Below are 12,103 nucleotides of genomic sequence, written 5' to 3' on the forward strand. Positions count from 1 at the left end.
CTCTGAACTGCTAAGGCTGTAAAACTAGTAACCAGAAAGCAGGTCCCGTATCATGTAATTGCTGAATAAAAGGGTGGGAGGGAGGGGGAATGATGCAGACTCGGTATCTGACCCCAGAGCTGCGCCAGTGGCAGACGGCGCACACAGGCCAGTTGGAGAGCAGGAAGCCCCGCAGCGGGACGGGAACATTCAGCTCATATCCGACCAGATCCAGCTCCGGTCCAGCTGCAGTGAGTTCGGTACGTAGACATGTTTCATGGACCGGCTTCCGTGGTCAGTTTGGACACATTAATATTTTAGAACTGAGAGATGCAATGCAACAGATAAAAATAGTCTTAGTTGGCCTACGATGATGCAGACTCAATTTAATGTAAACTGTTTTATAGAGAAATATAATGTAAGAACGATGCTTATAGGGAGTCTGAAAGTCTATTTTTCTACAGAAATGTGGGGTTCACTGCACTAAAAGCCTGGATTGTACAGGCTGAATTATTAGTTTGATTAGAATCCTGAGTTCAGTTTTCAACCCAACAGATAGAAGTGACGCTAAGGGTAATAAACCTGGATCTCTAAACAGGCAATTAGTGGTTAAGATACATTTTTACATGTAGCTTCATTTATTTACGCAACTAAGATAGTGTCAGATAGACGATAAAGGACAATAACATCATGACTACTAAGACGTTTTTATTGACAAATTTGAATTTACACTAAGTGTTCTATAAAGCGTATGAAACAGGCATAGGCCTGTTCTCGCAGCAACTTTACTAAATAATTACTAAAGATGGTATAACCGATGATGAAAAGGCAGTGGTAGAGATCAAGATGTTATCAGAACAAAATGAACTGAATTAGAACATGAGCTCTAATTCAGTTCAGTGGAAGGACTGGGGTGATTCCTCTATCTTCTTTCTCATTCATTACTTCCAGCAGTTTTCTCAGAAAGTACATTTTAGCAATTGTGCTAAAATGTAAGTGTAACGGGTACCAGGGTTCTGGGCCCGTCAGCAGCAGATGAAGCTGAAAAACAGCATGGAAATGAGCACACGGGAGACGCAGTCTGGGTTACTCCAATTTCTCTCAGCTTATTTATTGAACAAACCAGCTCATTTAACTGTCAATACAGCCCAATTTATAGTTCAGTAATTTACTGTACATATTAGACATATTCAATCATTGACATAAACATCAACATTAGCTTTCCTTAAACCAGAAATAATCCCATAACATCATATTTTGTCAATTCCCTCAGGTAACATGTATCTTCAATTCACTGCACTCTATATGCATATTTAATCACAAACAGTGACATATTTCATGGGCATGTATCTTAGTTATTGTAAACTGGCATAACTATCTTAGAATTCAAACTACTTGTGATGTAATTCAAATTACATCACAATTTAACCTTTCATCAGTGTTTAGAACGCAAATAAACCCTGGAGCCCGATAACAGCATATTACTCTCATACCATGGAATATATACAATATATCCCAACTTCCTTTATAAGCTGTTACTGTTAGTGGTTGCACCTATATATCCCGCTATTATCCGCCGCTACAATGTGCTAACCAACCAGCATCACGGCATGTTAGCTACTTCCTCTAGCCGCTGCTGGCTCCGAAACACAACAAAACTCTTTCAATATCTTTCACATATTGACACATTTCCTTAAACATTTCTCGAACAGTACCAAATAATCAAAAAGTACTTTATTAAAACAAACTTGAAGGTTATTCTCAACTGAAAAACAGCATGGAAATGAGCACACGGGAGACGCAGTCTGTGTTACTCCAATTTCTCTCAGTTTATGAGAAACGGCAGAGCAACAGGCAGCTCAGAGTTTCCATGCGCCACCTACTGGTGAAACACCATTACTACACCCATCGTCATTAACCCCATAAACATTTAAAGAAATGCATGCTCCTTTTTTTCTATTGTGAGCACACACCCGTGGCATCACATGGTGTTTTAAGCTAATCTTTTGAAGCCATTTCATTTGGTTTAATTCTTTTACTCAACAAGCACTTTGATTCATACTTTCATTAAATGATGCTAAACTAATATATTTGCATTTTAGTATCCTCTATTTTAAAATGAACTGAAATCTCTCAAAATTCGTCTTTAAAAACTGTAAATGTGAGAATAGAAAATATTTCAAATATCTACTGAAGGAATAAGGGAGAGCACAGTGGCTAGCACTGCTTCCTTGCAGCCGGGGGGGTTGTTGGTTGATTCTAACCCAGGGTTGTCAAACTCCAGTTCTCAAGGGCCAACTACCTGCAGTTTTTAGATGTGCCATAGCTACAAAACACTGGAATGAAATGGCTTAATTACCTCCTTCTTGTGTAGATCAGTTCTCCAGAGCTTTAATGACCTAATTATTCTATTCAGTTGTGGTGCAGCAGAGACATATCTAAAAGTTGCAGGACAGCGGCCCTTGAGGACTGGAGTTTGACACCCCTGTTCTAACCTATCCAGGGTGTAAACACTGCTGGAGACCCATGGTCTGGGCCTTGTCGTTGAGCAGGTGACTGGATGGAAAGGCAGCTGTTACAGCGGGCCAAGGAGGCCTTCGTCAGTGGCAGGGCTCGACCTCTAGAGTTCAGACTCCAGCAGCTTCACGCCCTGCAGAGGATGATCCTGGAGAAGGAGACTGAGATTTCCACTGCTCTCAAACAAGACATCAACAGGGTAAGGGGACACACAACTGCTGGAGCACCAAACATACATGTTCATACACACACAGTAGAGTGGTGTATAGCTGGGTTTGGTTCCATGCCTGCTGGGTTTTCCACAGAGCCAGTATGACACACCTCTCCTGGAGCTGATCGGCATCGAGAATGAGATCAAGCTGGCCATAGAGAAGCTTGCACAGTGGGCTGCTCCTCGTCCTGTAGAGAAGAACCTCTTTACTATATCGGATGAGGTCTACATTCAGCCAGAGCCCCTGGGAGTGGTTCTCATCATTGGGGCCTGGAACTACCCCTGGGCTCTAACTCTGATTCCGTTGGTTGGAGCCATCGCAGCAGGTAGGAGCTCTTTTACTTTCTGCTTCTGATTTTGGCTGCTAAAAACTCAGCATGCAACCCAAAGTTTACATCAACAAATTCATTGAAAAGTGTTGGATGCACATCACCACTGGACTCTAGAGCAGTGGAGATGGGTTCTTTCTCATTTTGATTTAGGTGTAGACTTTGAATGGACCATTCTAAGACTTTAGATCTACATCATGCCATAGTAGCTGTGGATGTATGTTTAGGGTTTCAGGTCTTCTGCAGGTGCTGACATGTTTTCTTCCAGCACTGCCCTACATCTGTCCCACCCCCCATCAACTCAGGTTAGCTTCCTGTCCCTGCTGAAGAAAAGCAGCCCCAAATTATGACATTGCTACCACTATGTTATAACTCTTATAAAAAATATGTTTGTTTTTTTTACACATTTATTAAAACTGCCACTTTGTCATGACAATATGGTATGAGAGAGAAAATCTGAAAAATCGAGCTCCTCTGTCCCACTACCATCTGCAGAAATACACCATTTGGTCAGAAACAACCAATCAGCCAGGAGGAGGGTCTTATTGCTGACCTTCAGGCTTGTGTTCAGGCTGCTCAATGTGCTAATGGTGGAGAAACAACTTACTATTACCGAAAAACTGTTCATCCATGCTTACTAGCCTGTGCGTCCACCTCTGGTTTTGGTGTGGGTAACTAGCTGTAACATAACAGAGAGCAGGGGGGTGTACATACGGGTGATTGACAGCTCTTTCACCCTTCTCCTGGCTCTTATCGGTTGCTTCTGACTGAGCGGTGTATTTCTGCAGATGGCAGTAGGACCACAAGAAGAACATAGAGGCGCTACATTTTTTCAGATTAGCTGTCTCATGTTATACTGCCACAATGTGGAGACAAATATGACTTTAACAAATATGTAAAAACATATTGTTTATAAAAGTTACATACTGCAGCTTAAAAGAGGTGATTTGTAATATTGGTTTTCAGCCACACACTGCTGAGCATTTGCAGTAACTGATGTTTTAGTTTCATCTGGCCTGAACTCCTTCTTCCACATGTTCCTGTCTCCACCTTCAGATGATGGATTGATCAGAGCTCTGTGAGACGTTTACATCTTATTTTATTTTAGAACCTGACTCAGCTTTAAACTTCTCCAGAATTTTTCCCACACCTGTCCGCTGTGTGCCTTTGTTTTCATGATATTTGTTCTATAGTGTGTAATTATCTTTACATGTAGAACAGCTGCATTTATACTTATATTATGTTATACACAGGTGTACTCTATCTACTACAGAGCCTTCAGAAACTGATTGGGTCAGTCTGGATTTTAATTAGTGGTATTGGAGTAAAGGGGGTTTGAATGCAAATGTATGCCACAACTTTTGACGTTTTTAATTTTTCAAATATGTTTAAAAACTATGTGCCATTTTCCTTCACCCTTACAAGGACATGCTGGATTGTGTTGATGATAAAATCTTTTTAAAAAATTAATCCAATGAGGTTTTTGTCTCAAATAATATGAAATGTGAAAAAGTTCATGAAGTATGAACCCTTGTATGAACCCTGCAACAACTTCACTTGATACCCCTCCCCCCACTCCCCTGCCAGCATTCTCATCCTCCTACTGTTCCTGCTCTGCGTCACTCTGTGATTTCATCCCATTCACAGGCAATGCAGCTGTGGTGAAACCATCCGAGTTGAGCGAGTGCTCGTCCCTCCTGCTGCATGCACTGCTGCCTCGCTATCTGGACAAGGTCTGAACACCCACTGCTGGTGTTGATAAGATAATGCTGGACAAAAAGGCTGTTAAGTCTCCACATAGCACAGCTTATCACTGAGATTAGTTTGTCTCTGTTTGTTGGAAAGTTTTTACTCCCTCCAAAGAGCTGAAGAGCTGAGTCCTGATTCTTAAACATGATTTTTCTTTATTTCACTCAATGAGTACAGCATTGAGTACTCGATGAAAAGAAAATATCTTGTTTATCTCCAGGATCTGTACCCAGTAGTGACAGGTGGTGTGTCAGAGACCCAGCAGCTGCTGAGGCTCAGGTTTGATCACATCTTCTACACGGGCGGCAGCACAGCAGGCAAACTGGTGATGGAGGCTGCAGCGCGCCACCTCACCCCTGTCACCCTGGAGCTGGGCGGGAAGAGCCCCTGCTACATCGACAAGGACTGTGATGTCAGGACGGCCTGCCGGTAACACTGTCATCACCAGCAGACAGACAAGGCTGACTGCTAAACTGTGTAGAAATACTACAAACTTTCCTGGAGATTTTAGACAAATAACACATGGTAGAGAGTCAGATGGCTTTTCCATCTTTAGGTTGCAACTTTTAAAAGGGCAGTATCATGTAAAATCCACTTTTTTGAGCTTTACATTATAGTGTTAGTCCTTCATCAAAAACATACCTGGAGTTTTGCTTTGATTCTTTCATGCATGTTTGAAAAAAATCCTTTAATCTCCATGGCAACCATGCAGCTGTGCAAAACACCTGGGTGGACCTAGCCCTGCATTGAAGATGCAACTCCTCCTCTGAGCTGCAGTTCCAAGCTTCTGGCTCACAGGACAGCCCCCTCTGCAACTCTCCCACTCAACTCCTTCAGACTAGCCAGCAGCAATTAGTAAACACCTGGTGGAACTGCACATCTTCAAACATTGTTAAAAGGTTAATAGAGGAGCCATGGTGGAGTGTTGGAAAGGGAGGATGAATGCTGAACAAAAGACCAGGGCTAATGAGCTAACAGGTTGCAAGTGTTTGTGAGAGAGCAGAATTCTGACTGAGGAGAGAGAGAGAGGGACAGAGAGAGAGAGAGCGACTAAGGGACAAAGAAACATAATGAAAACTAGAGCAACTAAGACAAGGAGAGAAGGCACAAGAAATAAACATAACTAGAATCACTAAGAAGGAACTGATATAAAAATAGAAACAAGGCAGAACTAATAGAAAGTAGGAAGGAGCACAAATAATAACAAAACCCTAAACAAACTCAACCAACCCAAGATCCTGACAGATGTATAGATCAAGTGCATTTTGCATAATATTGCTGTCATGTAACGGTGGTGTGAGGTGGTGAGGCAGACACATCAGACCCAGGTAAAGTGAGAAATGACGGTTTTAATGATAAATAAGTCCAAAACAGTCCAAAAACAACCAGGCAGCACAACTGAGCAGAAGCCAGGGCTCAACGCCGGTAGCAACTGGTAAATTGACTGGACAACACGAAGGACTGAACGCACATAAGACAAGGACCTGACAGAGACGCAGACACAGGTGACACTAAATACACACGGGGTAATTAGGGAACGAAAAACACCTGGGAGTAACCGAGGGGAGAACAGGAGAACAAGGAGACACAGAGACACCGAAAACTCGAAATTAACACACAGAAAACACAGAACATGACAATTGCTCCTTCAACATTTTCAAGCTGGTATTGACTGGAACCTTTAGCTGGCATCATTATGTGTTCTTTCATTGCTTTCTAAAGCATTTCAAAGATTCTCCCAGTAATGACTGTTCTGTTTGCAGGCGTGTCACTTGGGGGAAGTTTGTGAACTGTGGCCAGACTTGCATCGCTCCAGACTATATTCTATGTGAGCCCTGCATCCAGGGCCAGGTGGTTGAATTCATCCGACAGACTCTACTGGTAGCACATCAGCTTTGACCTGCTGTTAGTTTTACATTAAACTGGGCAGTATGAAGCTTTATTGAAACCCTTTTTTTTTTTTACTTTTCACAGGAATTCTATGGTGCTGATCCGAAATGCTCACCTGATTACAGCCGAATCATCAACCAGCAGCACTTCAGCAGAATCATGAGTCTGATGGAGGGATACACTCCTGTTGTCGGGGGGCAGAGTGATTCCTCACAGTGCTACATTGGTAAGAGGAGGCATTTTAGATCACTGTTCACATGTTTCTGTTTTCATTCCAGTTTTATGAACTGCATTCTTCCTTTGACAGCCCCAACGGTGCTGAAGGATGTGCCCCCCCACTCCAGGCTGATGCAGGAGGAGATCTTCGGCCCTGTCCTGCCAATAGTCACAGTGAGCGACATGGAGGATGCCATTAACTTTATCAATGAGAGGGAGAAACCCTTGGCTCTCTATATCTTCTGTTCTGACCAGAAGGTGGGGCTCACAAAACACATATAACTTTTAGACTTTTGGACCTTTCTCTATGTGACTTTTGTGCTTCCTCCCATCTGACCAAGGCAATAAAACGGATGATTGAGGAGACCACCAGTGGAGGAGTGACAGTTAATGATGTCATGATGCACTACACAGTCAGCTCGCTCCCATTTGGAGGCGTTGGTGAGAATCATGACAAGCAGTTTTGTTGAGTCTAATTAAAGAATGTCTTCAGAAAGCTCTTTGTAGATATTTGGTCCTGTAGTGAAATAGTACATCATTTACATAACGACACAAGGTAGTTTAGCTTGGAGAGCTCCACCTATAGTTTTCCAAATTAGATTAGGGAAAATAGAAATAAAGGAGGAAAAGGACAGTACAGGTTTTTTTATCTCTCCTTTTCAGTCCATCCATCCATCATCATGTTTTGGATTTAACCGACCCACATGCAGATATGACGCACAGGGAAAGCAGTTTGAGGAGATTTATTAACAAAAAGGAAATAGAAGGTGTTTGGGGAACTCTGGAGGATGCAGGAAACTCAGGTTTCCGCGGAGATGGACATGGTTAGGTTCGATCTGGGAAGTGGAATTGAAAGATTTGAAAGATGAGTCTGATTCTGTTGCTGAGTCCTGACTCTACTTGTGCTCTGGACCCTCTCCAGGTCAGAGTGGCATGGGTCGTTACCATGGCAAACACACCTTCGACCAACTGAGTCACCAGAGAGCCTGTCTGATTCGCTCGCTGAAGATGGAGAGGGTAAATCTGGCGCGCTATCCCCCCCAGGACCGCCGGCGAGCGCGGAGGGTCCGCATGGCCCTCCGGTCTCCTCTGATCGACATGTCCAAGAGGACGCTCATCTGGGCTGTTGTGGCCACCATCCTGGGCATTGGCCTGTTCATCACTCTGTTGGTCATCCTGCTCATAGCCGCCGGCCTTAACTGCACCTGCTGGTACTGGAGAGGCTTCTATAACTAGCAGAGCTACAGAACCACTTCCCTTCACAAACTCTTTCCAAAGATTTAAGAAATGCTGCAGTGATTTTACACTGAGATCAGTTTGGAGTAGAGATGTTTTAGAGATTAATAAATACATAATTGTTTAGTCTAACTTTTTTCCCTGTTTCTTAATTTTGTGTTACAGGATTTTGCTCAGCGACTAAATAACCCTAGCTCAGTCATTACTGTTGTAAATGGTTCTTTTCTTAAGGAAATAAATTCTAAACAAACAAATCATACACTATGATTTGTGCATCTGTTTTTGTTTTCAAATAAAAGATTTGATCTGACTGTACATTATCCTTACTTGACAATGTTTAAAGTAATTTGACATGAAACTAATATTTTTTATACAGAGCCTGGAAAAAGTATTCATACTGCTTGAACTTTTCCATGTTTTTGTCACAATCATCATGGACATCAGTGTATTTTATTAAAATTGTATGTGACAAACCAACACAAATCTGGGCGTAATAGTGAAGTGAACATTTTTGCAAATGAAATTCTGAAAAGTGTGGGGTGAATTTGTCACAAAATAAAATCCAGGGCAACTAAATGCCTTCAGAGATCACCAAACTAATAAATCGGTCAGTGAAGCTTAATATTTAGAGCAATATTTAGACATATGAGTACATGAGTACAACCTATGCAAACTGCTTTGCATAGGTTCAGGCAACTGGCAGATATTAAAAAAAGCCCTCTAGAAATCATCCAGTCCAGTCAGTTACAGATCTGTTCAATACATTAGAATATTACTGAAATTCATTTCAGGAATTTTATCACTTAGTGAAACACATTAAATGTTAGTTACACAAATGGATGTTTGAAAATCTTTGTTCATTATGGTTATGTTTTGCTTACATTTAATGAAAATATGTCATTTAAAATTTGAATATTATATAAAACCAATTTAAAAAAAAATTTGAATATAGAAATAGAAACTCAATGAAACATATTTTAATACCTGCTTAAAGGTTGTTGTCAAAAGACATCTGACAAGCAAGACACATCAGGACATACAGTATGTTCTAATTTATTGAATAGTGTATTCTTCGCCTACTGACACGTGTCAATAGGCAATGAATACATGTCTAAAATATGTCCAATACATGTCCAATACTTTGAGACAACAAGAGTACAAGAGTACTTTGTCTCAAAGTACATGAGTACTTTCAGACAACAGTCCAATCATACACACAGATTTCAAGTCACAGATATTCTATTAATGAAGCCAAAAGGAATAAACTCCAATTATGAATTATGTAATCCCAGGATAAGTGCAGCTGTTCCATGATGAGACGCTGGATAACATTAGAGAACAAACAGCATGATGAAAGAACATGAAAGGAATAAAGTGGCTGAAAGCAGGGTTAGGTTGACAGGCCATGATGGGAAGATGGGGATAAACACAGAGACCTACATCCTACTTTGTGTCTAGGTCTAGAAATGTGGTTCTACAATGTATTGACAATGTATTGATTCGGAGTACAAATTCAAATTTACCTTTTGAGGTGTGTGTTTTTAAACAATTTACCTCATATTTCACAATTATGTACTACTTTATGTTGGTCTTCAAACCCAACAGTATTGAAATTTGTTTTTGTGACCTGTCAAAATATGGAAAGGGTACAGTAAAATACTTTTACATAAACTAAGTGCAATTAAGTTTGATCAGTTTTAACAGAATTTATGTTCCTCTCTGACCCTCAACATATAAATCTAACATTGCAGTTAGATCAAACTGGATTCCCGTATCCAACAACAGACAGATAGTAAATCCTTCTACAAATGGAAAACCTTCACTTTTTAACATTTTCAATCTTTGGAAAATCTAGAGCAGGGGTGTCAAACTCCAGTCCTCAAGGGCCGCTGTCCTGCAACTTTTAGATGTGCCTCTGCTGCACCACACCTGAACAGAATAATTAGGTCATTAGCAAGGCTCTGGAGAACTGATCTACACAAGGAGGAGGTAATTAAGCCATTTCATTCCAGTGTTTTGTACCTGTGGCACATCTAAAAACTGCAGGACACCGGCCCTTGAGGACTGGAGTTTGACACCTGTGATCTAGAGGCACAGTAGTTTGTGTCTGCAGTACAATGCTACATTTTTGGAATTATACACTTCCTTTTGTTTTCACTAGATGGCAACATTGAGCTGTGTAAGTCAGGGGTGTCCAAACTTTTTGCAAAGAGGGCCAGATTTGATAAAGTGAAGATGCCCGGGGGCCAATAGTTTGTTCGGACATTTTTTAACTACTAACGTTTCATGCAAATACACACCGTTATAAAACAATTTTCATTGTCACAATTATCTTTATTTTTCAAATGACAAAATAACCAAATATAAGCCACTCAGGCAGATGAGAATAACTCTAAAAACCCAAATTCTGCCTTTCATTCATGTCTGGAGAGTCAGATAACATTGAACAAACTGTATGAAATACCTTAAATTTACATGAGTTTAAAAATATTTTTGCCTCAAGAACATTTTAAACAGGAGTTATAAGTAATGCAAAGTTGTCTATTATTATTAAATCTTAAAACAAGTGAATTTTGCTCTTGTCATTTACAATATCTTTCAGAAAGTAATAGTTTGTCACATCTACAGGTTCATAACATCAACAGTAATAACCAAATCTTACTCAAGAGTTTAATAAAAATAAGTGCCATAAATCCAGGTGCATAAATGTTCGATTCGCTCTTCACTGCTGATAGTGACAGACGTTACCGTTCAAAATACTCAATTTCATGTCCTCAACTCTCAGTGCCACACTGTTACGTGCCAGGCAAACATTCGCAAATTCTTGCTTCTTCTCAGGGCAAAATGTTCTCCACCATTTTCATAACACAGTCTTTGATAAATGTACCTTCAGTAGAAGGTTTGCCATGTTTAGCTATTAACATGGCCACTTCGTAGCTTGCTTTGGTGGTATTTTCTTTTGACTCACAGGCCCGCGTGAAGAATCGCTGTTGTGATGCCAGTGCAGCTTGGAGCTGCTTCACTTTTTCAGCACGGTCACTTCCTGTTAGCTTGTTGTATGTGTTAGCATGTTTACTCTGGTAGTGTCTCTTTACGTTGAAATCCTTAAACAAGGCAACCGTCTCATTACAAATTAGACAAGCACAATTGCCTTGATTTTCAGTGAAGAAGTATTATAATTCCCATCTCTCTTGAAAGCGGCGGCCCTCACTGTAAACTTGTTTTCTTTGCAGTGGCCATGGCAGAAATGAGTGGAGAGGGGTTCGCTGCACGGAGGCAGAGACTGATAGTATTAAAGTGGTGCTGCCACCATTTGGTGAAAGGAGGAATTACAGTTTCAAGTTTTATGATTTATTTATTCTGTTTCACAGTGGAGGCGGGCCATAAATAATACATTATAAGACCGAAGCTGCGGGCCGTATGAAATCTGACCGCGGGCCGTGATTGGCCCTCGGGCCGGACTTTGGACATGCCTGGTGTAAGTGAAGACAGAGCTCTTACAGCAGTCATGGAGGATTTCTCCATCCTTTCCAACAAACCCTTCCTTATAGCAGAGAAATTTTCGGGTTTTTTTCATTTTATCCAAAAATGAAGCTATCAAGTTGGCAAAAGACAGCTAATCAGTATATTTCCAGTTTTTGTGTCATGAATGTTAACATTTAGGTTGCTAAACATGTCTAATTTTAACTCATGGACCTCAGACGGTTATAAAAAGGGGCAGATAGCAAGGCAGGAGCGTTCACTGATGTTGTCTTTCCTTTCTGCCATTGGGCTAACACATCTCTAATGCTCTGGAGCTACAAATAGCAAAATCCTGGGCTTATCTAGAAGTGGCCACGCTCAAAATAATCAATAATGAATTGATCATTCATCACACATACACACATTACTCGTATTTCTTTGTATTGATATCCATTTATTGCAGTAACCGCATTTATGCTTAACCCAAAGATCTGTAACTTTAGCTGTAAAGGTG

General features: G+C 40.9%; 1 protein-coding gene across 3 annotated transcripts; it reads left to right on the top strand.

Moving 5' to 3' along the window:
* The first annotated feature begins 105 nt into the window (after nucleotides 1–105).
* On the top strand, nucleotides 106–8,384 carry LOC102234291 (fatty aldehyde dehydrogenase-like). 3 transcript variants are annotated; one of them, XM_023350822.1, is made up of 10 exons: nucleotides 106–239; nucleotides 2,483–2,695; nucleotides 2,802–3,033; nucleotides 4,684–4,769; nucleotides 5,006–5,214; nucleotides 6,549–6,666; nucleotides 6,760–6,901; nucleotides 6,983–7,149; nucleotides 7,227–7,332; nucleotides 7,814–8,384. In XM_023350822.1, the coding sequence occupies exons 2-10, from the start codon at nucleotides 2,540–2,542 to the stop codon at nucleotides 8,125–8,127; spliced, it is 1,530 nt and encodes a 509-aa protein (XP_023206590.1). In that variant the 5' UTR covers nucleotides 106–239; nucleotides 2,483–2,539; the 3' UTR covers nucleotides 8,128–8,384. The 3 variants fall into 3 exon arrangements, with proteins under 3 accessions (XP_023206590.1, XP_023206589.1, XP_005807800.1); XM_023350821.1 differs by having other exon boundaries at nucleotides 2,532–2,695; XM_005807743.2 differs by having other exon boundaries at nucleotides 2,532–2,695; nucleotides 7,233–7,332.
* Nucleotides 8,385–12,103: the final 3,719 nt, after the last annotated feature.

This window comes from Xiphophorus maculatus, chromosome 18 (assembly GCF_002775205.1).
Source record: "Xiphophorus maculatus strain JP 163 A chromosome 18, X_maculatus-5.0-male, whole genome shotgun sequence".
Classification (NCBI taxonomy): domain Eukaryota; kingdom Metazoa; phylum Chordata; class Actinopteri; order Cyprinodontiformes; family Poeciliidae; genus Xiphophorus; species Xiphophorus maculatus.

Bases quoted from the DNA above. Each gene is read 5' to 3' on its own strand.
- LOC102234291 (XM_023350822.1), top strand. From the start codon at position 2,540: ATGGAAAGGCAGCTGTTACAGCGGGCCAAGGAGGCCTTCGTCAGTGGC. The intron at 7,150-7,226 runs GTGGGGCTCACA...TCCTCCCATCTG, and splicing joins TCTTCTGTTCTGACCAGAAG to ACCAAGGCAATAAAACGGAT. The intron at 7,333-7,813 runs GTGAGAATCATG...GACCCTCTCCAG, and splicing joins GCTCCCATTTGGAGGCGTTG to GTCAGAGTGGCATGGGTCGT.